General features: G+C 53.5%; 1 protein-coding gene across 1 annotated transcript; it reads right to left on the bottom strand.

Moving 5' to 3' along the window:
- Positions 1-236: 236 nt before the first annotated feature.
- On the bottom strand, positions 237-17,038 carry PINX1 (PIN2 (TERF1) interacting telomerase inhibitor 1). The gene is made up of 7 exons (XM_049771135.1): positions 16,914-17,038; positions 15,212-15,321; positions 13,978-14,070; positions 12,212-12,290; positions 11,339-11,431; positions 9,802-9,878; positions 237-771 (listed from the first exon to the last, which is right to left on the bottom strand). The coding sequence occupies exons 1-7, from the start codon at positions 16,930-16,932 to the stop codon at positions 334-336; spliced, it is 909 nt and encodes a 302-aa protein (XP_049627092.1). The 5' UTR covers positions 16,933-17,038; the 3' UTR covers positions 237-333.
- Positions 17,039-23,437: the final 6,399 nt, after the last annotated feature.

The following is a 23,437-nucleotide window of genomic DNA, read 5'->3' as shown; positions in this document are numbered from 1 at the left end:
AGATCAGCTGCCAGCCTAGTCCACTAGCACGGGGGAAGCTGAGCAGGTAAAAGGATTTGGCAGGAGGTACGGCTGGCGACAGAATAAAGACTCTGAGCCCCACAGAATAAAGACTCTGAGCCCCGACACTGGGCTCTTAATCCTTTAATCAGGGTGAGTCCTCAGCAGGGAGCAGATTCCACTGAAGAGAAGGGGGTCCCGGAGAGGGGCACCCAGACGTAGGACAGGCACAGAGCCGCCTCTCCAGTCCTGCCAGTGACCAGTGTTGCTCGTGTTCCCGCGCATGGCCCGTGAGGAGCCCTGGCAGGACACGCAGACACAGGGTTGGGCAATTCACTCAGAACATTTCTTCTTCTTCTTCATCGTCTTCTTCTTCTTCTTTACTAAGTCTCCATCTGACGCTAACCCATCCTCGACCTGCCTCAAACGCTTCTTCTTCCCAGGCTTTTCCCTGGGCCACATGGGGCTGTATGTGTCCCCGTCTCTGGCTTCCAAAGGGACGATGCTCTGTCCATCCTGGTCGCTGTCCTTTTGCTTCTCAGGCCCGTCTTGGGCAGGGGCATCCACACTTTGGTCCTGGGCCGCCTTCTTCCTCTTTTTGGCCACTTTCCCTGCCATGGGGGTGTCTGGAGACTCTGGCCCTGCCCCCGGCCGCAGAGCCTTGCCCTTCCGCTCAGCCATGCGCTGGGCAAAGTACTCTTGGATGCTGATGGCACTGGTGGTGGTCGTGGAGGTTTCAGAGGCATCTGGAGGGACAGCATCAGGGTCCTCCTGGGGAAGAAGGAGGACACACAATTAGGGGCTGGCAGGGGTCGAAAAGCCACAGTGCCCCCCACAGGGACAAGAGCAGCATGTGTGAGACATACCAGCACACCAGGAACACAATCATGGTACAGGTGACAGGACTCGCCTCTGGGCAAGTCCAAGAATGACCAGGCTCCCGCAGGGCACAATGGTAGTTCAGAATTCTACTCCCCAGGGCCCATCAAGTGGACAAGGCTGCTGGCCAGTCAGTGTCTGTCCCTCACTGCACCCAGGTGGTCAGCAGGACACACGTATGTGGCTGTACCTAAGTCAACGGAACAACTGTATTACTAACAAATTGGCCATTGGGGTATTATAACATAATGTTTTGTTTTAATAGGATAAAACAACCCATTGAAAGGCCCTCTTTCAATTCTGTCAGGACTAGGTTAGAGAGAGCTTCTGAGTCTGCACAGCAGGGTTCTAAGCAGCAACACTTGAATATACCTGGTCTTGGGGCCTTAATTGGTGAGTGGGGCCCACGTTCAAACACACACACACACAAATACACAGAGTGAGACTCACAGCACAATCAACAAACATGGGTCTGGAGTGATCTCTCCTCAGTGCTCAAACTAGAATAAAAGGAAGACTATGCTGAGAGAACAGGAAGAAGTCAAACAAGAAACAGCCTGTGTAAGAGAGCCCTGACCACACTTTCAGGAAAATTGGAAAATTGCCCAGCACTGCCTCACATCTAGAGCACTCTCAGCTGCAGGTGACAATAATCACCTTATTCTGCCTCACTCAGCTGCACATTTGGGGGGTGGGGGAGACACACACCCAGCAACACTCAGGATATCTCCTGGCTCTGCACTCAGAAATCGCTTCTGGCAGGCTCAGGGGACCCTATGGGATGGCAGCGATCAAACCTGGGTCTGTCCTGGGTCGGCAGCATGCAAGACAAATGCCCTACTGCTGTGCTATCACTCAGGCCCTCAGCTGCGCTCGAGGTTTCCAGGCAAAGATAAGACTGCAGGGAAAGCCTGCTCACCCCTTCACTCCAGGCCTCCCACAGCCTGCCAGGGCTCTCCCGAAGGGAACCCCACAGACCCACTTGGACTTCCTGGGATTTCCTCCTGCACACCTCTGAGGCTTTTTTGGGGGGTTTTTTGGCAGTTCATTTATTTATTAATTGATTGGTTCTTGGTGATCACCCAGTGATGTTCAGGTGTTACTCCTGGCTCTGAGCTCAGAAATTGCTCCTGGCAGGCTTGGGGGACCATATGGGATGCCAGGAATTGAACTGGGTCTTTCCTGGGTCAGCGCATGCAAGGCAAATGCCCTACTGCTGTGCTATCTCTCCGGCCCCCTCTGAGGCTTTTTTAAGCTGCATATTATCCAGAGAATGAAACCTTAATGACATATGGGACAGCTAGGGGTTGGAGGATGGGCCACACGCAGAGAAGCAGCAGAGTGGCGGGGGGGGGGGTGGGGGGGGGATGGACCGGAGCCTTGTTGTGTGTATCTCTGAGAGAGGGAGGGAGGGAAGAGGAAAGAAGACAAAGAGAGGAGGAGAGAGGAGAAAGAGAAAGAGGAGAGTGGAGGGAGGGAGGGAAGAGGAGAGAAGACAAAGAGAGGAGGAGAGAGGAGAAAGAGAAAGAGGAGAGTGGAGAGATATTCCAGCCACGACCAGCACAGCCCAGACCATAGCTGCAGATGAGTCTCTGGAACAGGGATGTGCCCCACTTTCTCCCTCCAGTTCCCCGTGGCGGGCAGGGGGGCTGCAGGAGCCAGTGGGTTTATGTCTCCTGGCCAGCCGGGCAGGAAGAGGGAGCACTTCAGCCCGTGTGTGTGGGCAGATAAGGCACTCTGTCCCGGGCACCTTATCAGCGTTTCCTGCCAGGAGCTCAGAGGGGAAGAAGGAGGGAAGGAGTCAAAGCCCCCACGGAAGACGCTGCGTCCCCAAACGCACGCACACACCTGTCATCTCCGAGGGTACCAGGCCCGCCTGAGTCCTGGCTGGCCCCAGAGGGAGGCATCCCCCTGCTGACAGCATGCGTGGGGTGGCGATGGGCCTGAGGGCAGAGGACAGCGACTCCTGACCCTTCTTTCCCAAGAGGAGCAGTAGGAGTGAGGGTGGGGAGAGAAGCACCCAGATCTACTCTTACCCTCAAGCCAGCACCAGGGCCTAAGGCCAAAGTCAGGGCAGCTGGGAAAGTGGGACTGAGGTGGAGAGCACAGCAGGGGCCAGCCCCAGCCACAGAGACACCTGAAGGTAAAAGATAAGAGCCCCACAAAGTTGCAAAGGGAACAAGGACAGGTCGGCCCTCAGGATCCAGCAGCCTGTCCGGTGAGGTCTGTCCAACTGGGCCATGTGGAGTGTTTGTCACCAGCCAGCAAAGGAGGGCAGTGGGGGCTCGTGTCTAGCCAGACCCAGACTGAAGCTGCAGAGAACAGTCTGGACCACCAGATACCAGGGAACTGACTTTTCTGGCCCCAGAGTCATCTACACTTGTGAGAAAGGGAAGAGAGTCTGTTTCTGAGTAGATTCATGAGTGTGTCATCTACAGTTTCTGACCGACATGCCCATTGCATTTCCCTAGGTGAGAACAGTCACGGCGCTGGCACTTTCCCAGAGCAGGGAAGAAGCAGATGGAGGCAGCGACCCAGCCGGAGCCAGGAGAGCTGGGATAGCTGGGAGGGGCAGCGTCTACATAGCTCAGACAGACGGACCACCAGGAGGCAACAAGGCTCGACTGGAAGACAGGGCTGCCCAGTGAGGGCCACAGAGGTGCTCCTGGGCTCCTGTCCAGACGCCCACAATAAGGAGGGGGCTGCTTTTTCTGTGGAATTTCTTTAAACCACTAGAGCTGAGCCCCTTGCCTTGTATGTGGTGAGCCAGGAGTGAGCAGGAGGTGTCAAGACACTGGTTTCCCGGGTCCAGTGCTGCAGGGCCGTATTTTGGGACACAGGCAAACAGTAATAAGACTCACTGCTGGGAGGGTGAGCAGGCAGGTCTACATGAGCAACTGGGCCCCAAAGAATGGGGGGGGGTCATTCCCCAAAAGACAGGGCCTCAGAGGAATGCCCCTGGAGGCCAAGAGATAGTACAGCAAGGAAGGTGCTTGCCTTGCAGACAGCCTGTATCCAGTCCCCTGAGCACAGAACCAGGAGTTAGTACTGAGCACAGAGACAGGAGCTAGTGCTAAAGCCCCACTGGGCATGGCCCCACAACCAAGCAACAGAGCAAATATTTCTCCTCCGGACTATCCGCTGGTCCCGCTGTGAGACTCAGAAAATGAGGGTGACCAGGCTTCTCTGCAAGGGGGGGCACCCACCCAGGTCGCCTCCCTGAGAGCCAGGGGTGCTCTAGCACAGTGGAGGGGAGCCGCGTGTGTGCGCAGACACTCAAGCAGAGAAGCCTGGCCGGTGCTTCCCACATGAGCTAATGTTAGAACAGGGTTTTTTCCCTCAAAGAGTCACAATTCCTCTCTCGGGCAAAACAGGAAGCTCCCGACAGGAATCTTATGTAATGCCAGGGGTGGGGGCCAGAACGGAGGGGTGGGGCACAGGGGAACAGGAGAAGCTGGAGGGGGCTGGCCAGGACCCCCCCCACCCTAGTCCCAATTCCTTCACTGCAGAGCAGTGAGTGTGAAGCCGGTCTCAAAGCACAGGGTCTGTCCACACACGTGCAGGGCCCAACCTCGGGGTAATCTGCACACACGCATGTCTACACATGTAGAGAGTACCCTGCCTGCCGAAGTCTGACCTCAGGGTGACCCATGCACACACATGCATGCACACATACATGCGCGCACACGCATAGCGCACCCCTGGGACAGGTCTGTGCCCTGCGCGCCTGGGCACTGGGAGTACCTCCCACATGTGGGCCGCTTTGCCAGCTGCCACCAGTGAGAGCTCCAGCCTCCAGCCCCCTTTCCACGAAGTGTGGCCCCTCCCCCAGCCATGCCAGGAGGAGGAGACTCTGCTCCCCACAGATGTGCCCTGTCACGCTCCCGGAGGTGTCTCCAGGCTCAGTGCCAACCCTGTACCCGGTGCTTTCCCGGTGCCAGATCTCAGCTGGAAAAAAACTCCTGAGGTGGGCGCTGCACTGCCCCAGTGGCTACCCATCCACCCCAGCTCCTGCTCAGGATAAGTCCCCACAAACCTGCCCGAGCTCCTGTCTGCGGGCCAGACCTTCCCTCCAGATGCTGGAGATGCTCAGGCATGCTTCTGGGGGTCTGAAAGCTGAGGAGGTGCTCAGCCATGCGCCCATATGTGTATGGGGGCGCTGCAGGCTCGCAGATGCTACACACCATCAAAGGGCGACCAGGCCAGAGTCAAATAGAAAAATAAGCAGAGGAGGGGCCAGAGTGACAGCACAGTGAGGACAGATGGCACTTATCTTGCATTCGGTTGACCTGGGTTCAATCCCCAGCACCTCATAGGATCCCCCAAATCCTGCCAGGAGTGATTCCTGGGTGCACAGCTAGAAGTAACCCCTGAGCAGTTGTGGGTGTGCTACCCCCGTCACCCGCCAGGCCAGGGAACAAGTCTGTGAGGTGAGTCACTGGGCGCCTTGACGTTGAGAGATTGACCGAGAGATAAACCCACACACATGCTCCAGAGCCTCGGAGCCTCTAGTAACCATCGCCAACCCTGGACATGCAGAGAAGACCAGTCTCACTTTAGAGCAAAGGGGCCAGAGAGACAGCAGAGCCAGGGAGGTGCCTGCTTGCTCACGGCTGACCTGGGACAATCCCAGTGCCCCATATGCCACCTCTCCCTCCCCCGGGAGCCTGCCAGAAGTGATTCCTGGTACAGAGCCAGGAATCAGCCCCCAAACCAAAACAAGTTAGAGCAAGGCAAGCTGCTGAGAAGTGGGTTGTCATTAGTGATCACTGTCAAGAACTCTCTTCATTGATTCTTTTTTTTTTTCTTTCCATCAAAAGTGGCTGTATAATGAGCAAGGCAGTAAGGAGCCAGTGTTTCTAGGAACTGGTGTCCTCTTCACCCTCCTGCAGATCTCTGGCCCTGACCACGCTTCTAAATGACCAAGACAAGGGCGAACTGCCCACCAGCAGGACTTAGCATGTAAAGGATACCCAGGAACACAAGTTTTCCTGGCAGCCGATAACCCCAAGAAGGGCTGATCTCTGGACAGAGAACCTTTTTCACCGGGTCTGTGTAGCTAGCAGACATGGGGAAGTCTCCCACATTTTTAGGTACATGAAGAGTGTGGGGACACATTATTCCGACCCAGGGAAAATTATTTTTGAAGTTTCTGCCTTTATGACAGCATCATTCAGGCTGGGTGCATGGGGCAGGCATCCCCCAAACGTACCAAGCTAAGGCTATTGACCAACAAGCTGGTTGAAATAGGTATCCCTGGGGGCTGGAGAAATAGCATGGAGGGGTAAGGTGTTTGCCTTTCATGCAGGAGGGTCATCGGTTCGAATCCCGGCGCCCCATATGGTCCCCCATGCCTGCCAGGAGCAATTTCTGAGCCTGGGAGCCAGGAATAACCCCTGAGCACTGCAGGGTGTGACCCAAAAACCAAAAACCAAAAAAAAAATAAAAAATAAAATAAATAGGTATCCATCACCTGTCATTCCTATGATCTCCCTTTCCACCACTAGTACAGGCGGGTGGTGCAGGCAGGGCCCAGCCGCTCAGACTAGAAGAGATTGTGCTTGAGAGCCCATTTGGGGACAAGGCAGACTAAGGGTTTGGGCCCCAGTTGGAGGGTGGGTGCTCAAGGCTTACTCCTGGCTCTCCTCAGCTGTCTGGTCGATGAATCTCGGGTCCCGATTTCCTGCACCGCTGCTCCCCCCTAGTGCCAGCTCTTCAGAACACACTCTACTTTCCCGTGGTCAGTAGGAGCAGGACTCTCTCCCCCACAGGGAAGGCTCCTTCCTTCAGCACTAGCTGAGAGGAGCCACTGCCCCCCACTCCACAGGGAGCACCCAGGAACCTATGAGGATGGGATGATGGTGCACACCCTCCTACCCCCACCGCGTCTCTCTACCTCTGCACTACAAGTTCAGCCCTCTGGTTCATGTATCCATCCTCTCTATCTCAAGGAGACAAGGTTGCATCAAAATGGTCCATTACGGGGTTCTGGGATCACAGCAAGATGGGGAGAGCACTTGCCTTGCATGAGGTTGATACGGGTTTGATCCCTGGCATCCCATATAGTTATCCTGAGCACCACCAGGAGTGATTCCTGAGAACAGAGCCAGGAGGAAGCCCTAAGCATCGATCAAAACAAATCTATTCAAGAGCCACCTGGGACAAGGCAGCTATCAGAGAGACATCAGCAGCAGAGGCTAGTCCTGGCCCTGAAATGCTTCTTCTAGGGGGGACCCTGGCCCTGACATGCACCTGACCCAGCGGCTGCAGGGGCCATGAGGCATACCTTTTGGGAGTCCTGGTACCTGCTATGTCACCCAGCCCTGCTGCACAGATCTGAGGAAATAGGTCACCTCGCCAAGGGGATCTCTGCGTTGTAGGAAGTCGCAGAAAGACTCATTCCCCCAGTCAGTGCTAAAGGGTCACAGAGCATGGCACCCCCCCACTCCCAACACCATGTGCTTCTCCCAGGAAGCCCAGAGTTGTCCCATGTCCCAGTGAACGAGGTCTTGGAGAGTTCCTTCCTCCTGGCTGCCTATCCATGCAGTGCTCCTGGGACAGCACTGACTTCCCTGAGTTCCCTCTTCACAGGCCCTGCGCACCACCTGCTGGCCTGCTCCACCAACCCAGGGGACATGTGTGCCCTCTCCCTGGTCTCTCCTCAGCACTGAGCTGGACACTCTGGGCAGGGTGCCTCTCTGCCCCTCCAAAATGAGAAGTCCCAAGATGATCACTGAAATCAGAATGGCACAGCTGTGTGGCAGGACAAGGGCCGGAAGCCTGAAACTGGTGCAGGGGTCGCAAAGATGGCCAACAGCAGGCCCTGACAAGTGGCCATGCAGGGGCCCATGGGAGCACATGGCGCAAGGGGCAGGCAGAAGCCGACCTGAGTGACAAGGGATTGGGCAGAAAAAAAAATGCCTGCCCAGCCCCGTGTATGTGTGTGGGTGCGCACGCTGTGAATGAGAATGAGTGTGAGAGGTGTGACCGTACATGAGTATTAGTGACTATTGTGAGTGTTGTGAATGCGTATGAGTGTGATAGTGTGACTGTATGTGTGAGTGTGTGAATGCGTATGAGTGTTGGAGTAGTGTGACTGTATGGTGTGAGACATGCATGGTGAAGGGTACATGTGTATTGAGTGTGTTTGTGTGTATGATGTGAGTGAAAGTGAGTGTGGTGAGTATGGCTGATATCATCTCTCATCTTCCACAGGCACTGGATGGCTCTTTGCTCAGATAGGCCTCCGCTGTTTCACCCCCTAAATACACGTGGAAGCAATTCACAGATGAAGAAGGGAGCAGGGTCAGGGCCTCATTGTTCTGGCTGCACCCACAGGGATTAGCTGCAAGAGGGCTGGGGAAGACTCGAGTCCAGAAACTCTTTGGGGGGAACAAGCCCCCAATTGTCATCAACTGACTCTGACTGTTCGGAAAACGAACAGCTCAGGAGACAAGAAGCTGAAAAGGGTGTTCCTTTTCTCTCTCTAAAATCCTGTTTTTCTATCAACGACAAAAAGAAGAGACAGGAGCAGAGCTAAAACAGCAAGGGCAGCAGAAAAGCCAAAGTTGGGAGATGCTGCCATCACCAAATTCGAGGTAAAAAATGACTAAGTTTCCTTGATATATGAATTCGCCGGAAGCCCATTCATCAATGGCCCGCTTCTCCCTGCACGGCCCACCTCATGCCCGAGAGCCATGTCACTGGGCTTTGAACTGATTTAATTAGGCGATCAGGACACATTCTTCATCGGCCCTGACGCGGCTCCGGGCTCGGGTCTGGTCTCTAATGGAGACGCCACAGAGCCACGTCGGCGGTTTCAGAGCCGGGGAGTGAACCCAGGGGACAGGAGCAGATAAATCACCGCGCCCTACCATCTCCCCTCAGCCCTTAACAAAACCCCCAAGGAGCACGTGGCAGGAGGGGCCCCCCAGAAAAAAGCCGGAGGGGCCGCAAGAGCCCCGGGCAGAGCCATCCATCGGCCTGATTAGCAGGCGAAGCGGTGGGCATCCAGCAGCCCATCCCTGTTGGCGGCTCCCTTTGTCACAGATGCGTCCTCCCCCTCGACAGGATCACCAGGACCAAGGCAGGCCGAGATGCGGCTCAACACCTCAGGCAGCGCAGCAGAGCTAAGCACTCCATTTCCTTGTATGTGGGTATCTGGGGCCACCCTGAGCACAGGGTAAGGAAGGGCTCAGACCCGGACCACACGAGGCAGAGCTTATATTTGTCTGCATTTCAGGTTCCTTCTTGGAACCCAAGGTGGGCAAGCAGAAGCGCTGTAAGCCCGAGGTGACACCACCCGCAACCCTCAAGACTGGAGACACTGGCCCTCACCCTCATGGCGAATGCCTCTGATCCTGTGTCCACCACCATCCAGCTATCCACCTCCTGACCCCCACACACCGCATTCGCCAGGACTCCCCAGAGCAGAAGGTGGTGTGGACGCAGTCTGTCTATGCCTGTGGGACCATTAAGAGTTGGGGGAAGGGGCAGGGGCAGGTGTGAAGGGATACGGCAGGGGTACGGCCTGAGCTCGGGCCAGGGCTGGGCCTCATGTCCAGAGAAAGATGAGGTTGGCCAGATGGGGAGGATGCCCATAGTGCTCTCCTGCAGCTGCAGCCTAATTGGGGGGGGAGGGCACATCTATATGGGCATCTCCTCCCCAAAGCCTGCCCATAACCAATATGATTCAACACGACCCAGAGCAAGAGTCAAACTCCAAGGCCAGGAAAAGGCAGAAAAATGCCAGGACAGAGGGAGGGGACAGCAGGAGGTGCTTGGCCTTACAGGGCCAATCTGCATTGGACCCAGCATCCCATCTGGTCTCCTGAGCACTGCCAGGAGTAATCTTGAGCAGAGCCAGGTATAAGCCCTGAGCATCGCTGAGCATCCCTCTACACTGAATACCCCACCCCATACCTCAGGGGGCCTCTTGCTGCGCCTCTTTCCAAAAATGCAGTCAAGGTCCATCCTGCTCCGAGATGACAGGTCCTTCCCTGTGGAGACATGGCACAGTTGTAGCATCATGAGCCACTGGAATGGCAGGAAACTCCACAGGCAAAGGAAGAAGCTGGGAGAAAATCTGAGTGACTTCCTATCCCCAAGGCAAAGGTCACAGCCACACGCTAATCTCCCTGCTCCCCTGTGGCATGATCCAGGAGGCTCTGGCTCACTGACACTCCCTGGGGCAGCCAAAGTCCTAGTCAGACACCCCCCCAAAAACTGAGAAACAAGCACTCCACATTCTGCTCAAAACCATCTTTTTTTTTTTTTTTTTTGGTTTTTGTTTTTTTGGGCCACACCCGGCAGTGCTCAGGGGTGACTCCTGGCTGTCTGCTCAGAAATAGCTCCTGGCAGGCACGGGGGACCATATGGGACACTGGGATTCGAACCAACCACCTTTAGTCCTGGATCGGCTGCTTGCAAGGCAAACGCCGCTGTGCTATCTCTCCGGGCCCTGCTCAAAACCATCTTGGCCAGCTGGAGTGCCTGGTTTTGCCCAGAGACATGGTCCCAAGTGGCCCAGCAGCCCCAGCCTCTCCTGAGCACATGACACCTGCTGGGAGGAAAGTGAGCTGAGCAGAACCTGAGTAAGAGCCCTGAGAACCTGACAGTCCAAGCACAACCCACAGAAAGACAGAGCACCTAAGAGGGCCAAAGCACAGAGAATCAGCCACAACCTGAAGTGCCTCAAGAACCAGAAGACCCACCCGGGGGTGGCCAGCAGCCAGGAAGGAGCAGAGAAAAGGTAGCCCAGAGTGCCAGGGGCTGAGCTAGAGACAGGGGAAGTGGAAGGTCCCATGGGCCTGAGAGCAAAGTGAGAGTAACCACTAGAGGGGCAGTGCGAGGGCACTCAAGGAAACAAGAAGGTTCTCCCTGTAGCTGAGAAGGACTGTTCACCAGCCTCTGCTGCCCAGCTCTCAGGTCAGAGAAGAGGGTGAGAGACCTCTGCCCTCTGACTGGGTCTCCCTAGCTGCAAGAGGACTGGACCCCCTACTCAGTCTGCCCTTTACCCCCATCCCACACGCTGTGCCACAAAGTCCTGCCCCAGACAAGAGAGAGAACTGAGACTTCCATGGTGGACGGGGCTCCGATACTAGGAAATGCTGACCAGGGACGTCCACGCCTGCCAGCAAAGCTATGGGAGCAAGAGCAACCCCTGGGAAAGAGGGAGAGGAGCACCTCCCAGGGAAGAGACCACATGAACCCACATGCAATCGCCAGGAGCCCTCAAGTTTATAAGGGAGCTAACAGGCTCTGCTCAGGCCAAGGCTTCCTGGTACAAGCCTGCCACCCAGTGGTCTCAAAAGGCAGTGAGGAAGAAGGAGGGCTGGAAGAGGAGGGAGGATAGGAATGCAGGAGTGAGGAGGGGAGAGCACCGAATACCCAGTCATCAGTAGGGGAGGCCCATGTGCCCTCAGGAGTTGCCCGAGAGGGAACCGAAGAACCGCAGTACCTTTGGTGAACTTCATGTAATGGACCCGGCTTCTGGACACCTTGGACTTCTGCTCAAGGCCGAACGATTTCTTCTCTTTGGGGCCCGAGGCATCTGTCACACCAGGAAAGAAAGTCCCATGACACTCCTGCACAGTGGCTCCTTACAGTCCAGGGAGTCCAAGCACGGCCACAGGGATTCTCCAGACTTGTGTGTGCAAAGTGCTCCTCAGGCCTCACTGCACTTTCAGTCTACTCTGCACTTGTCAATGCAAGAAAGGGGAGTGAAAGTGAGAGGGGAGAGGAGGAGGTGAGAGAAAGAGAGGAGGGAAGAAGAGAGAAGGAAAGAGGAAGGGAGGAGGGGGGAGTGGGGGGAGAGAGAAGAGAGAGGGAAACAGACTTGAATTCTCATGATCAGCACAGGCTCCAAGTGAAAGGCTGGGAGCTAGACAAGCTAATGGCCAAATGAAAGCAGCAGGGACGGTCCCACTTGAACAAGACTGAATAGCCTTCGAGATACAGGAAGCACTCGGACCAGCTAGGTCACAGTGGATCGGAGTCAACAGTGCAGGAGGATTTGACTCTCATTCCCAGATCAGCCCCAAACGAAGGGCGCGTCTGTCCACGGCATCAGCCTCGGCCCAGGCTCTATCTCATTAGATCCATTTCTGGCCACATCAGACTGACACCTCAGCTGAGGCTACTATCAGTAGAATCATTTGTCCTGCCGTTCCCCCAGATCCTGACTGGGAATAAAGGTGGATTGGGACTGCAGTGACGCTCGGACGAGGAGGGGGGAATTAATACCAACACTCGCAACTTGCTCATCTGGTCTGATGCCCAGTAGAGTGAGCCTGTGCTCAGAGCCTACGTGGAGGAGCCTCGGCTCCCTCACCTGTCGCTTCCTGCCCATGCCTCGTGTTCAGAGCCGCCAGAAGCTGGTCAAAATCATCCTGGTGAGCAAGCCAGTTGTCCTGAAAATAGAACACAGATACACATACAAATCAGACGAGACTGTGACTTATCCATGGGGGAAAGGGCATGTCCATTCTGGGACAAAAAAGCCAGAAGTGAATGTGAAATCCCATTAGGTTAAAATACTGGGACAAGAAAAAATAACAAATATGACATGTATCCATTGAGAAATGAACTTTCCTGACACTTCAGCCCCAACCCCAAAAGCAGAGAACCCAGCCCCGACCCACTTCCAGTCAAAGGGTCAGCGAACGAGAAGCTGAAGCTACAATAAAGCAAAGCAAACTCTTTTCTCTTAAGGAAACTCATAGGAAACATGGGAGAGGCAGTGAGGACTCAGTCCTTGCTCTCCTCTTCATTTGGGCTTAAAATATTTCCCCGATTCTTTTGCCTGCATTGCCTAATTTACCAAACAGAGGGGATGGGAGGGACAGTCAAGTTCTGTCTTACTCGATCAGCAAGTTTGAGCCGGGCAGGAAGTAACACAGAGAACTGGGGGCCGATGTCTCCAAATAAGGCTGAGTGTGGGGAAGGGGCGGCGTGAAGGGTGATTTTTGGTTCTGCTTCACACCTGCCAGTGGCTCTAGGGACCAGGCAATGCCAAGCACCAGGCCCAGGCTTTCTGTACTCAAGCCCACTGGATTCTCATCCCTTCAGAGAATGCCCCATCACCCAGGCAAGCTGGGAAAGTTTGGTGGGCAGCTGTTCCCAGTCAGTCCAGTGGGGCCAGACCGGTAGCACAGTGGGAAAGACGCCTGCCTTGCACACAGCTGAGTTGGGCTTGATCTCCGACATCGCAGAGGGTCTTCCAGAGCACCACCAGGAGTAGTTCCTGAGTGCAGAGTGGAGTAATCCCTGAGCATCGGCAGGTGTGGGTCCCAAGAAACAAAAAACAAAAAAAAAAATTACTCCCATCACATCTCCCACCTTCAAAGTCAGCCTGACATCAACTCCTTTTTCTAGCTGAAAACTGGGATCATTGGGGCCAAAGAGACGTACGGCTGGGAGGGTGCTTGCCTTACATATAGTCAACCCAGATTCTATCCTTGGTCCCATATTGGGTTCGGGCAAACCACCAGGAGTAATTCTTGAGTGAAGAGTCAGGAGTAAGCCCTGAACACCACCCAAAAAAAACAATAAAGAAAACACAGCTGAAGTTGCTTAGTCCAGAGAGCCGAGTTCTTGTGCATGATTCCAAGCCAGTGAATTTAGCTGAGCAGGTCAGCCCACAGAAATTAACAAGCTTCTGCTGGTGTCAGACTCTAGAACACAGTGCTCATCCCACATCCACCCTCTTTGAAGCCAACACATGCGAAGAAGGGGATCCTCCAAGCTGCGTTCTTGGGGCGCCTGACTGCCCAGAGCACCAGTGCTGGGCAAAACATACAGAAAGGCAACTGCTGTCACCAGCCTCAGAGACCAGATTGGGATGAGGAAGACTGTCTCAGCCCTGGCGTCAGAGTGCAGCACAGAGCCTGTCCTGAAATGAGCATCTCTGTGACCCCGTGTCCCCCCTCTGTGCCCACAGAACCATGGAACTAGCCTGGCTGTTGACTGCAACAGGGAAGAAAATGGTGGGAAAGGTGGGCGAAGCAGCTGGCAGGCACAAGGACAGGTCCCACCCCGGACACAGACACACCAGGACAGGATCAGCTGGAAGCGCCATCTGCTCCCCATGGCACTCACCTCATTACTGATGGCAGCCCCCAGGCCCAGCTGATTATTCTTCACCCGCACCTTGATGTGCTCCGTGGCCCCCTGCTCCTGTGCACCCAGGCCCTGGGTGGGGAGAGCATCTATCAGCATGGGTGGAGAGAGCCCTGTGCTACTGATCCCCACAAGAGAATTATAGTTGCCTCATCCATGGGATCTCCACAGTTCAGGTACCCAGGACATGTCCAGATCATGACATGTCCCCATCACACTCACAGACAGGAACCCCTCACACTCACAGACAAACACGCACCCATCACACACACAGTCATTCAGCTGTTTCTCCCAGTACCTCCTGGACTGACCCCCCAATTCTCAGCTACCCTGATGTACCCTTACTCGCTCCCAATACATTTTTCTTTCTTTTTCTTTTCTTTCTTTCTTTCTTTCTTTCTTTTTTTTTTTTTTGGTTTTTGGGCCACACCCGTTTGACGCTCAGGGGTTACTCCTGGCTATGTGCTCAGAAATCGCCCCTGGCTTGGGGGGACCATATGGGACGCTGGGGGATCGAACCGCAGTCCGTTCCTTGGCTAGCGCTTGTAAGGCAGACACCTTACCTCTAGCGCCACCTTCCCGGCCCCTTTCTTTCTTTCTTTCTTTCTTTCCTTTCCTTTCTTTTTTTTTTCTCTTTCTTTCCTTCCTTCCTTCCCTTCCTTCCTTCTTCCTTTCTCTCTCTCCCCCTCCACCATGATGTATCCTTATTCACTCCCAAGTACCTTTCACACACGTACGCACATGCAGTGTTATATATGAAAGCATTTCTATAAGCTTAGTACCTCTGCCTGTTGTCCCACCCTTACCTTCAAGTGGGGGCTCTGTTGAGAACCTAATAAATAGTCGGGGAGTGAGGTGCTAGGGGTCTTTTGGTAAAGTTTACTAGCTGGCTCCAGGTGTCTTTTTTGGAGCTGATAGTAGGCTTACAAAGGACTCTGCACCCAACCTTCTTACCCCTTTACCCTCCTGTCTGTGTGGATTATTTGCTATAAATAAATATTACCAGGATCTCCCTACAAACACACACACAAGGGAATAGGGAAATGGGAGTCAATTTCTCATTCTGGGAACTCTTTGAGGATACACCGATAACCAATCAAGGTGTAAACAGGACCAAATAGCGCACGTCATTCAGCTGTTTCTCCCAAGTACCTCCTGGGCCAACCACCCAGTTCTCAGCCACTCTGATACACCCTTACTTGCTTCCAAGTACCTTTCCTTTTGACCATCCCATCTTCTCCAGCATCCTCTGGCCAAACTTGGACTCATCGTTGCTCCAGGCTGTGTTCTGGGGGTCCACGGCCCATTTCTGCTTCCTCCGGCCTGGAAATGACAAAGGAAGCAAAGAAAGCTGTCAGCAGTTGGGCCCTAGAGCCTGATACATCTAGGGCTTTCAGTGTGTAATGCAGTAATCTGGGGCCCTCAATGTGCACTGCAATGATCTGGGCTGCAGTGTGCACTACATTGATATGGGATGTAGTGGACTTCAGGACCACCATGGTCATTCTACATTAGGGCCCTTCACTAACAGCACATCCTCATGATTAAACCTACCTTCAACAGCAAATAAAAGGGTCTCAAGGGACTGGAGGATGAAGGCACCAAAAAAAAAAAAAAGTTCCTTAGAGAAGTAACAGGATCAAGAGCACTTTATTTTTTTTTTTTAAGGAAATCATTCTCAGGGACTGGAGCAATAGCATAGCGGTGAAGGGGCTTTCCTTGCACATGGCCAACCTGGGTTTGATCCCCAGCATCCCATAGGGTCCTCTGAGCCCTGCCAGGAGTGATCCCTTAGTGCAGAGGCAGGAGTGAGGCCTGAACAATACTGAGTGTGTTCAAAAAAAAAAAAAAAAACTAAAAAAAAACAGGTATATACGTGAAAACAGGAGGAGCACCTGTGGTTTGAAGAGGCGTGAAAGTGAGAGAGACCCCAAGACAAAGGCAATAGCCTCCTGGAGATAAAGATGGAAGTTTGGGTGCTGCAGGGCAGGCACCAACCGATAACTTCGTCCGACCATCCGCCACACCAGGATCCTCATGCAGCAATTTTCTAAAGCCAACAGACCCGGGACTGGACTTATCCAGGCATGGGCCTTAGGTCTGGGGTGGAGGCCAACAGGGAGACTGGTCAGGTCCTGCCACCTGGTGGTTAAGGGCCAATGGCACCCAAAGCAGTGCTCACGTGAGGGCTGCTGTCTCCCTCGGCCAACAGCTCAGGGGCACAATTTTTAGAGATTCACAGAAGTTACTGCAACGGAAAATGAGGCAGAAGTGAGAAGCAGAATTGGGGCAGCAGAATTCTGAGACCAGGAAGACTCCGAAGAGGTTCTGGCGGCCTGTGCTTTGAGCCCAAGGCCACGAATCCACAGAGTTAGAGCCTAAAGAGTCCCAGTCTGCAAGATGCAGAAACAGAAGGAACGTGCTGAAAGCTGGAGAAACAGGTGGGGTCTGTCCCTTCCCAGCTCAAAGACCTGGAGTGAATGGAACCTATATTTCCTCCTAAAGTGCACTTCTATATCTGCTGGGCTGAAAAGGCAATTTGTCAGCCTCCGCAGCCCCCTGGATAAGGACCCTTGAGTTATATCTAGGTGAACAAAATAGACTCCCCTCCCACCCCAGGGCCGCAGCTTCACCACCTGGGGCTGGGGGCGGGCAGCAGGGCAGGCTTCTTCCGTGGGCAACACAACTGCCAGCTGGTGGCCAGCGAACCTAACTACAAGTAGCTCAGGCAGCGGGAGGAAGGATGCCGTACACACCCCGCAAAGAAATGGGCCCCGATTCCCATCAGCCCCCAATTAAGCACTAGTCCCACGAGTCCCCAGCACGAGTCAGTGTCTGTCAGTCTTGATCTCTTTCCGCCCCTCGTGGGACCCCGACCCCTTCCCGTGAACCCTGGCCCCGCGCCCCACACTCACGCTCAGCCAACATCGACATGTCGCAGGCCGGGGACACGGCGGGCCTAGGGCCAAGGAGCAACAGGAGATCAGACCTTCCTCCGCGCACGCCGGGGTTGCTGGCGGCCGGGCGCGCACCAGTGACGTCAGAGGCGCGACCGAGTCTGGGCCAATGGGCGGCGAGTGGGCGTGGTGTCTGCGGTGGGCGGGGCCTGAGCTGGTGCAGCTTTGCCACTTGGGCTGGACCCAAGTCGCAGCAAGGTCCCGTCCGTCCGGTGTACATTTATTTATATGGAGGAGGAGGTTCCCGCAACGAAGGTTCAGATCCACGCAGAGAGCGTTTTCTGCAGCGCCGGTATCCCCACAATGACTTGTCCTGTGTCACTGGACCTCAGTTAAGAAAGGCCAAGGGTGTGCTTTCTGGAAGGGAGATGTGGGGACTCTGGGGACAAGCAAGTGCCAGTCGAAGGAGGAAAAGAAATGCTTAAGCCAAGCCGTCCCTATGCAGTCAGAGCTGTTAGTGGTGCAGATGAGGAATTTGGGGACCTCGGCTGGAGGGAAAGCGTTGCAGGGGAAAATTCTTTTCTCCAGGTGCTACTTCTAGCTGTCATCTATAGAGACACGTAGTGACAGATTTTTTTTTTCCTTCTGGCATTTGCCATGTTAAGCAGATACTCAAAGTTCAAATTGTTCCCAAAGAGACCGGCTCTATGTGAAAAGCAAACATCCCGGAGATCCAAAAGTCTCCTACAAAGTCATACAGGATGTGCTACCCACAGACCAAGCCGGCTGTACTAAATTTGTGAAACATAATCAGATAAGATTTTACTAATATTTCTTGTCATTATTGTTATTGTTTTCAAGGGTCACTCCTGGCTATGCTCAGGAGACCTTCTGGTGGTGCTAAGGATCAAATCGAGGTCACTGCATGTAAGACAATCACCCCCAACCTTGCAATATTTCTCCACCCCACTGGTCTATGCCCATCTTTTGCCCATTCAGGGGCCACATTTTGAATGTTAACTCTAGCCCTGAGAATGGCCTGGCCCCATGAAGGACAACTTTGTAGGCTGAATCTGGTGTGCCTACAGGTGGTCAGCTTGTAAGGCCTCCAACCAAGGCCTAGCTGGTAGTCTGGATCGCCCTCACGAATTTGGCCCCTCTCAGAGACAGCTGGAAATAAACACATGTGTCTAATTGTTTCCTCTCATTCCCTGCTTCATTTCCTTGCTGTTTCTGAGCGAGGGCAAGGTGGCAGCTGCACTATTTCCTGTGGCAGCATCCGAACCTTCAAGGAGGAATGTTTTGCTGAACGAGATGAGAGCATCATCAACAGATACAGCATAGAGGTGCACCTGAGTGTTTCCTTTCGGGGCTTCTCTGGGAAGGGCCCATGTGTCAGGCCCCTCCCTCCCTTTGGTCATCTCTCCTGCATCTAGAAATGGAGTGATTTGTCTCCTCCCTACTGTGGAGGCTGGGGGTACTCCCTGGCCTGAGAGACATGCAGCAGGGCAGGGTTTGTGCATGTATCCTGGGGCTCAGAGGCTGCTATATGCTCTGATGTGCTCTAAGCCCAGAGGTCCTGCTCTGATCTGCTGGGGGAATGACTGCCAGGTGAGGCCTGTTGGTTGGGGTCCAGGTGGGTGCCAGCCCCCTACTTGTAGGAATGATGCAGAAAATCACTCTAAGATCCTGTGAGGATGATCCCTGCCTGAGAGGGCTTGGAGGTTTCACAGTCTGATCAGGGTACCAGTTCCAGGGCAGAGAAAAGACATAACACACACTGGTTCTGGGGAGAAGCAGCTTGGAAAGGGTATGTTCTGTGCCTCCGAGGGAAATTCTGAGCACTAAGTAAGAATGTACCCTGGGATGTGCAAAGGTTCTGCAAGGTGTAAACTGGCCAGCAGGGCACAGGGTTCAGGAAAGGAAGGTTCAGATCCAGCTGCTCTCCTGCAGACGAAGCCTCAGATCTATGTCATCATGAGGAGAAAATCCACCTGCAGTCCTGCAACCCCAATGGTCTTGGAAGAGGTGAGGCAGGTAGTGTATGTGTAGGGGGGACCCAGGAAGGGACCCAGAACTCAAAGCATCCCTCCTCGGTGGGAAGTCAGGCAGGGAAGGTGGGTGAGAGGAAGTGGGAAGATGGGGCAGACCAGGGCACTCCATGGCTATCCCTCTCCCCAGAGATGTAGGTACCCAGAACAGACGGTCTCCCTCCCCCTCACTCCCCTGTCCTTTCCTGGGCAACCTGATCTCTCTCCCCGTCAGAGGACTGACTGCTGTGGCAAAGAAGCAGGGAAAAAGGGCTGATTTCTGAGGGAGGGGCACTCTGTGTGGACCGTGCCCAAGCCCAAGTGCAGGAGAATAGTCCTTGGAGGATCTAAGCCGCATGTGTAGGGGAAGGACTCCTGGAGGACTCAACAGCTCCTTTGCCAAGTGTGCTCCCAAATGTGTCTGGAGGTGGAGGGGACAGTGCGGCTCAGATGGAGGAGCACATTTGATGATTTTGATGTTGAGTACTGCAAAGCCATACTTCCTGCAACTCTCCCTCCAGCTCTTCCTCTCCCTCTTTTGGCCCCTACTACTTCATATAGCCCTCCCCTTTCCTATGGCTCCTCCTCTCTTCCTATAGCCCATCCCATTCCTGTAGCTCCCCCCCCCTCTTCATTTAACCCATCCCTTTTCCTATAGCTTCTTCCCCTCTTCATTTAGTAGCTCCCCCTTCCCCCTTTCTCTAGCTCCTCCCTTTCAGGGGTCTTGCAGGCCGCAAATGGCCCTCCCTCCGTACAACATTTTGTGGCCCTGCCCTAGAGGAATCTTGTTTTGTTTTGTTTTGTTTTAGTTATTTGGGTCACACCCCCAATGTTCAAGGCTTACTACTGACTTTGCACTCAAGGATCACCCCGACTTTGCCTCCTGCAGCCCGAAGATAAATTGAGTTTGAGACCCCTGACTGCCCCTCCCTTTTTGATAGCCCCCTCCCCCTCTCTAGTCCCTCTCCTTTCCACTTTTTTCTTCCCTTTCCTCTTTTCCCTAGCCCCGCCCCTTATCTAGCTCCTCCCTTTTCCACTTGTCCCGGTTTTCTATAGCCCCTCCCCTTCTCTAACTCCTCCCCTTTCTCTAGGTCCTCCGTTTTCTATGGCCACTCACCTCTAGCTCTTCTTTCTCTAGCCCTTCCCCTTTTCTCTGACTCCTCCCCTTTATCTAACTCTTCCTTCTCTTCCTCTAACTCAGGGGTCTTCAAACTACAGCCTGTGGGCCACATGTGGCCCACTGAGGAGAATTATCTGGCCCATCCGGTGTTTTTGCCACTGCTGCCTGTACCGGTTAGCAGCAGACTCATCCTAGGCCCACAGTGCTCATGTGTGAGATGTGTGGTGCACTCTCTGACTCCCTCCTTATCTCTGTCTCTTGACTTCTCTCAGTCTTTGGCAGAGGTCTTCAAATTACAGCCTGCCAAAGCAGTACCATAGTTCCCATTAAAATATTGGTGGTGGGGCCAGAGTGATAGCACAGCAGTAGGGCGTTTGCCCTGCATGCTGCCAGCCCGGGACGAGTCTTCAGATTCAATCCCCAGCATCCCATATGGTCCCCCGAGTCTGCCAGAAGTGATTTCTGAGTGCACAGCCAGGAGTAACCCCTGAGCACCGCTGGGTGTGCCCCCCCCTTCAAGGAAAAAAATACATATATTGGTAAGTTTGTTGATTTAACTTTATTCTTCATTTTATTTTATTTTGTCTTGTTTTGGGGTCACACCCAGCAGATGCCGGGATTTGAACCCAGGTCTGTCCTGTGTTCGCCGAGTAAAGGCAAATGCCTTACCACTGTGCTATCACTCTGGCCCTTGTTCTTCATTTTAAATATTGTATTTGCTCCTGTTTTGCTTTTACTTCAAAATAAGATGTGCAGTGTGTATAGGAATTTTTCATAGTTTTTTTTAAAGTATAGTCCAGACCTCCAAGGTCTGACAGTGAACTGGCCCCATTTAAAAAGTTTGAGGACCCCTGCTCAAACTCCTCCAGCAGCTTTTATCTTCCTTCTCCTTTTCTTCTGCTCTCTCTCCTTACTCCTCCAACTTCTCCTCTTCCTCCAGCTCCAGCTTTCTGGTTTTCTGCATCTCCTCTTCTTCCTCCAGCACATTCTCCCCCATTCTCCTTTCACCTGTCCCCTCTAACAAAAGCCCAGAACTGGAGCTGTGGCAGTGGTTGGAGTCCCCCTGGCCACCCCTAGAGGAAGGTGACCTTCCCTAAATGCTCACTCCAGAATCTCTCCCTAAGGTGGCAGGCAAAAGAAGTGAGGTCCTGTAAGGTAACACCTAGCTACTGACCCCAAACAAAGGCATTCCCCCATCTTTCTCTTTTCCTTAAACCTCTCCTTTGATATCTAAAAGCCCACCTATATATGTACTTTTGTTTCTCACTTGATCTTCCCCTCCTGGTGAATTGGAACAGGTTTAATAAAAACAAAGGGCAGAAGCCAGAGCAGTGGTGCAAGCGGTAAGGCATCTGCCTTGCCTGTGCTAGCCTAGGAGGGACCTCAGTTCAATCCCTCGGCATCCCATATGGTCCCCCAAGCCAGGAGAGATTTCTGAGTGCATAGCCAGGAGTAACCCCTGATTGTCACTAGGTGTGGCCCAAAAGCCAAAACAAAACAAAACAAAACAGGGCAGTTCTGGCTTTGGGGTCAGAGAGAGATACCACAAAGCACAGATTGACTCCATGACTCTTGATTTGCTTGGTTTATTAATTCTTCATGGCTACCCTACCTGTTTCAGACCTGTCTGCCTGGGGTTGGAGATACGGTGTGTAGGGTGACCTCACAACTTGTGGAATATATTTTACAGGGTCTCAACTCCGAAACGTGAGACTCTTCTTTCTTTCCCCTTCAGCCCTATTTCACGTTTGACTCCCGTTTTCTCAGTGGCTGCTTTGGGTGTCCCTCCATTCCCCAAACCCAGCCTTTGGTTTGTACTCTATGCCCAGTACTCTTCTCATCTATGTGTGTGTTGGAGATGGTGGAGTCACATCTGGAGGCACCTGCTCACTGGCCTCTCCCAGGGTCACAGATCACCTGCTGTTCTGCTGGAGGCCCATCTGGGGCTGGAATTTTCTACTTGGCGACTTGCCCTCCCCAGGAACAAAAGCCAAAAAGAGAATGCATGCATGTTATTAAAATGAACTGTTTATATTATCTCCATTGAGCCAATACATTAGAATGTATTAAAATGGAAAGGTACAAAATTGAAATAAATACTTTTCTGATTCATATATAAATCTGCTTTGTCGAGATGACTCTGACCGTCAGTCCAGGTCACAGGGAAACATGGGGTATGACGCAGAAGCAGCCGGTTTGCGCGTGGCACATACATGGAGGGAAAGGACGCAACCTTGGGCTCCTTCAGCGTGACACCATGACACCATGTGGGTCCCCAAGACCAGGTAGAGGGCAGCAAGATGGAAGTGCTAGAAGTGGACTTAAAAAAATAAACAGGCTTTACAAAATAACCCTCTTTGTGGGTGACTCAGCCGCTGGCGGGCAGGTCTGCTCTCACGGGGGTACATTCAGGGCCTACTTAGAGGCAGCACAGCCTGTCTAAAAGGGACTCAGCCTAGAAGGAAACCAGGAGGCTGCCACGGGCAGGGTTGGAATGTTCTGGAGAAGGTGCAGGTCGCTGGCCAGGATGAATGCAGGATAAGGAGGGTGAGTCAGAGGCGCTGGGCTGGGGTGGGTGTGTGCTGGGAGAATCTGGATCCGAAGTCAGGCAAAGCTGCCCACGGCCCAGGGCAGGGAGAAAATAGGGCCTGGGCCCAAGCACTTCCGGTAGACATCAGCCTAAAAGCATGCCTCTCTCTCTTTTTTCTCTCTCTCTCTCTCTCTCTCTCTCTCTCCTCTCTCCCTTCCTCTCTCCCTTCCTCTCTCTCTTTCTCTCTCTCTCTCACTCTCTCTACTCTCTCTCCCCCTTTCTCTATCTGCCAAGAGGCCAGCACTTTGGCTTTAGCTTTGACTGGACCAGTCCCTTTTGCAGACACAGCAGCATGGAGAATGGTATGCTGGCGGTGTGGCCCACCCCCAGGGATGTTCCTTCTCCTTCTGACTTCTTGGTAGGTGGCTGTTAAGGCAACAGAGACTTGAGCAAACTAGAAGTGAAAGGCAGGTTCAACTCAGCCAGATGGAAGGCAAACAAAAGGTGGAGTGAGTGGGTTCCTTTCTCCTCGGCAATATTCCACCAAGCTTGGCAGGGGTCTCAGGTTCAAGCTCTGAAGATCTAGTAGGTGTGTTTGCTACCAGGGCTTACCCCTCAAAACTCCTTCCTTTTCTGAGGCCAACCATGTTGGGGTTCATGCAGCAGGGATGGGGTGAGGGTAGGGTAGGCCCCTGACGACCTCGGGGCCTTGGAGAACCAGGGTGCCACACACAGGCCCAGCAGGAGGACAGAGCTAACATTTCTGGAATCTTTGCCTAGATGATGTGGAACAGCAGGTACAAAGGTCACATGAAGGGAAGGTTTGTGGGATCAGATGCGGGATGATATCAGAGAGGGATAT

This window comes from Suncus etruscus, chromosome 4 (genome assembly GCF_024139225.1).
Source record: "Suncus etruscus isolate mSunEtr1 chromosome 4, mSunEtr1.pri.cur, whole genome shotgun sequence".
NCBI classification, from domain to species: domain Eukaryota; kingdom Metazoa; phylum Chordata; class Mammalia; order Eulipotyphla; family Soricidae; genus Suncus; species Suncus etruscus.
Note: the sequence above shows the minus strand (reverse complement) of the source record. Positions and strands in the feature narration are given on the sequence as shown.

Bases quoted from the DNA above. Each gene is read 5' to 3' on its own strand.
- PINX1 (XM_049771135.1), bottom strand. The intron at 9,879-11,338 runs GTACTGCGGTTC...ATGTCTCCACAG, and splicing joins TTACATGAAGTTCACCAAAG to GGAAGGACCTGTCATCTCGG. The intron at 772-9,801 runs GTATGGGGTGGG...CTTCTTCCCCAG, and splicing joins GCAGCAAGAGGCCCCCTGAG to GAGGACCCTGATGCTGTCCC.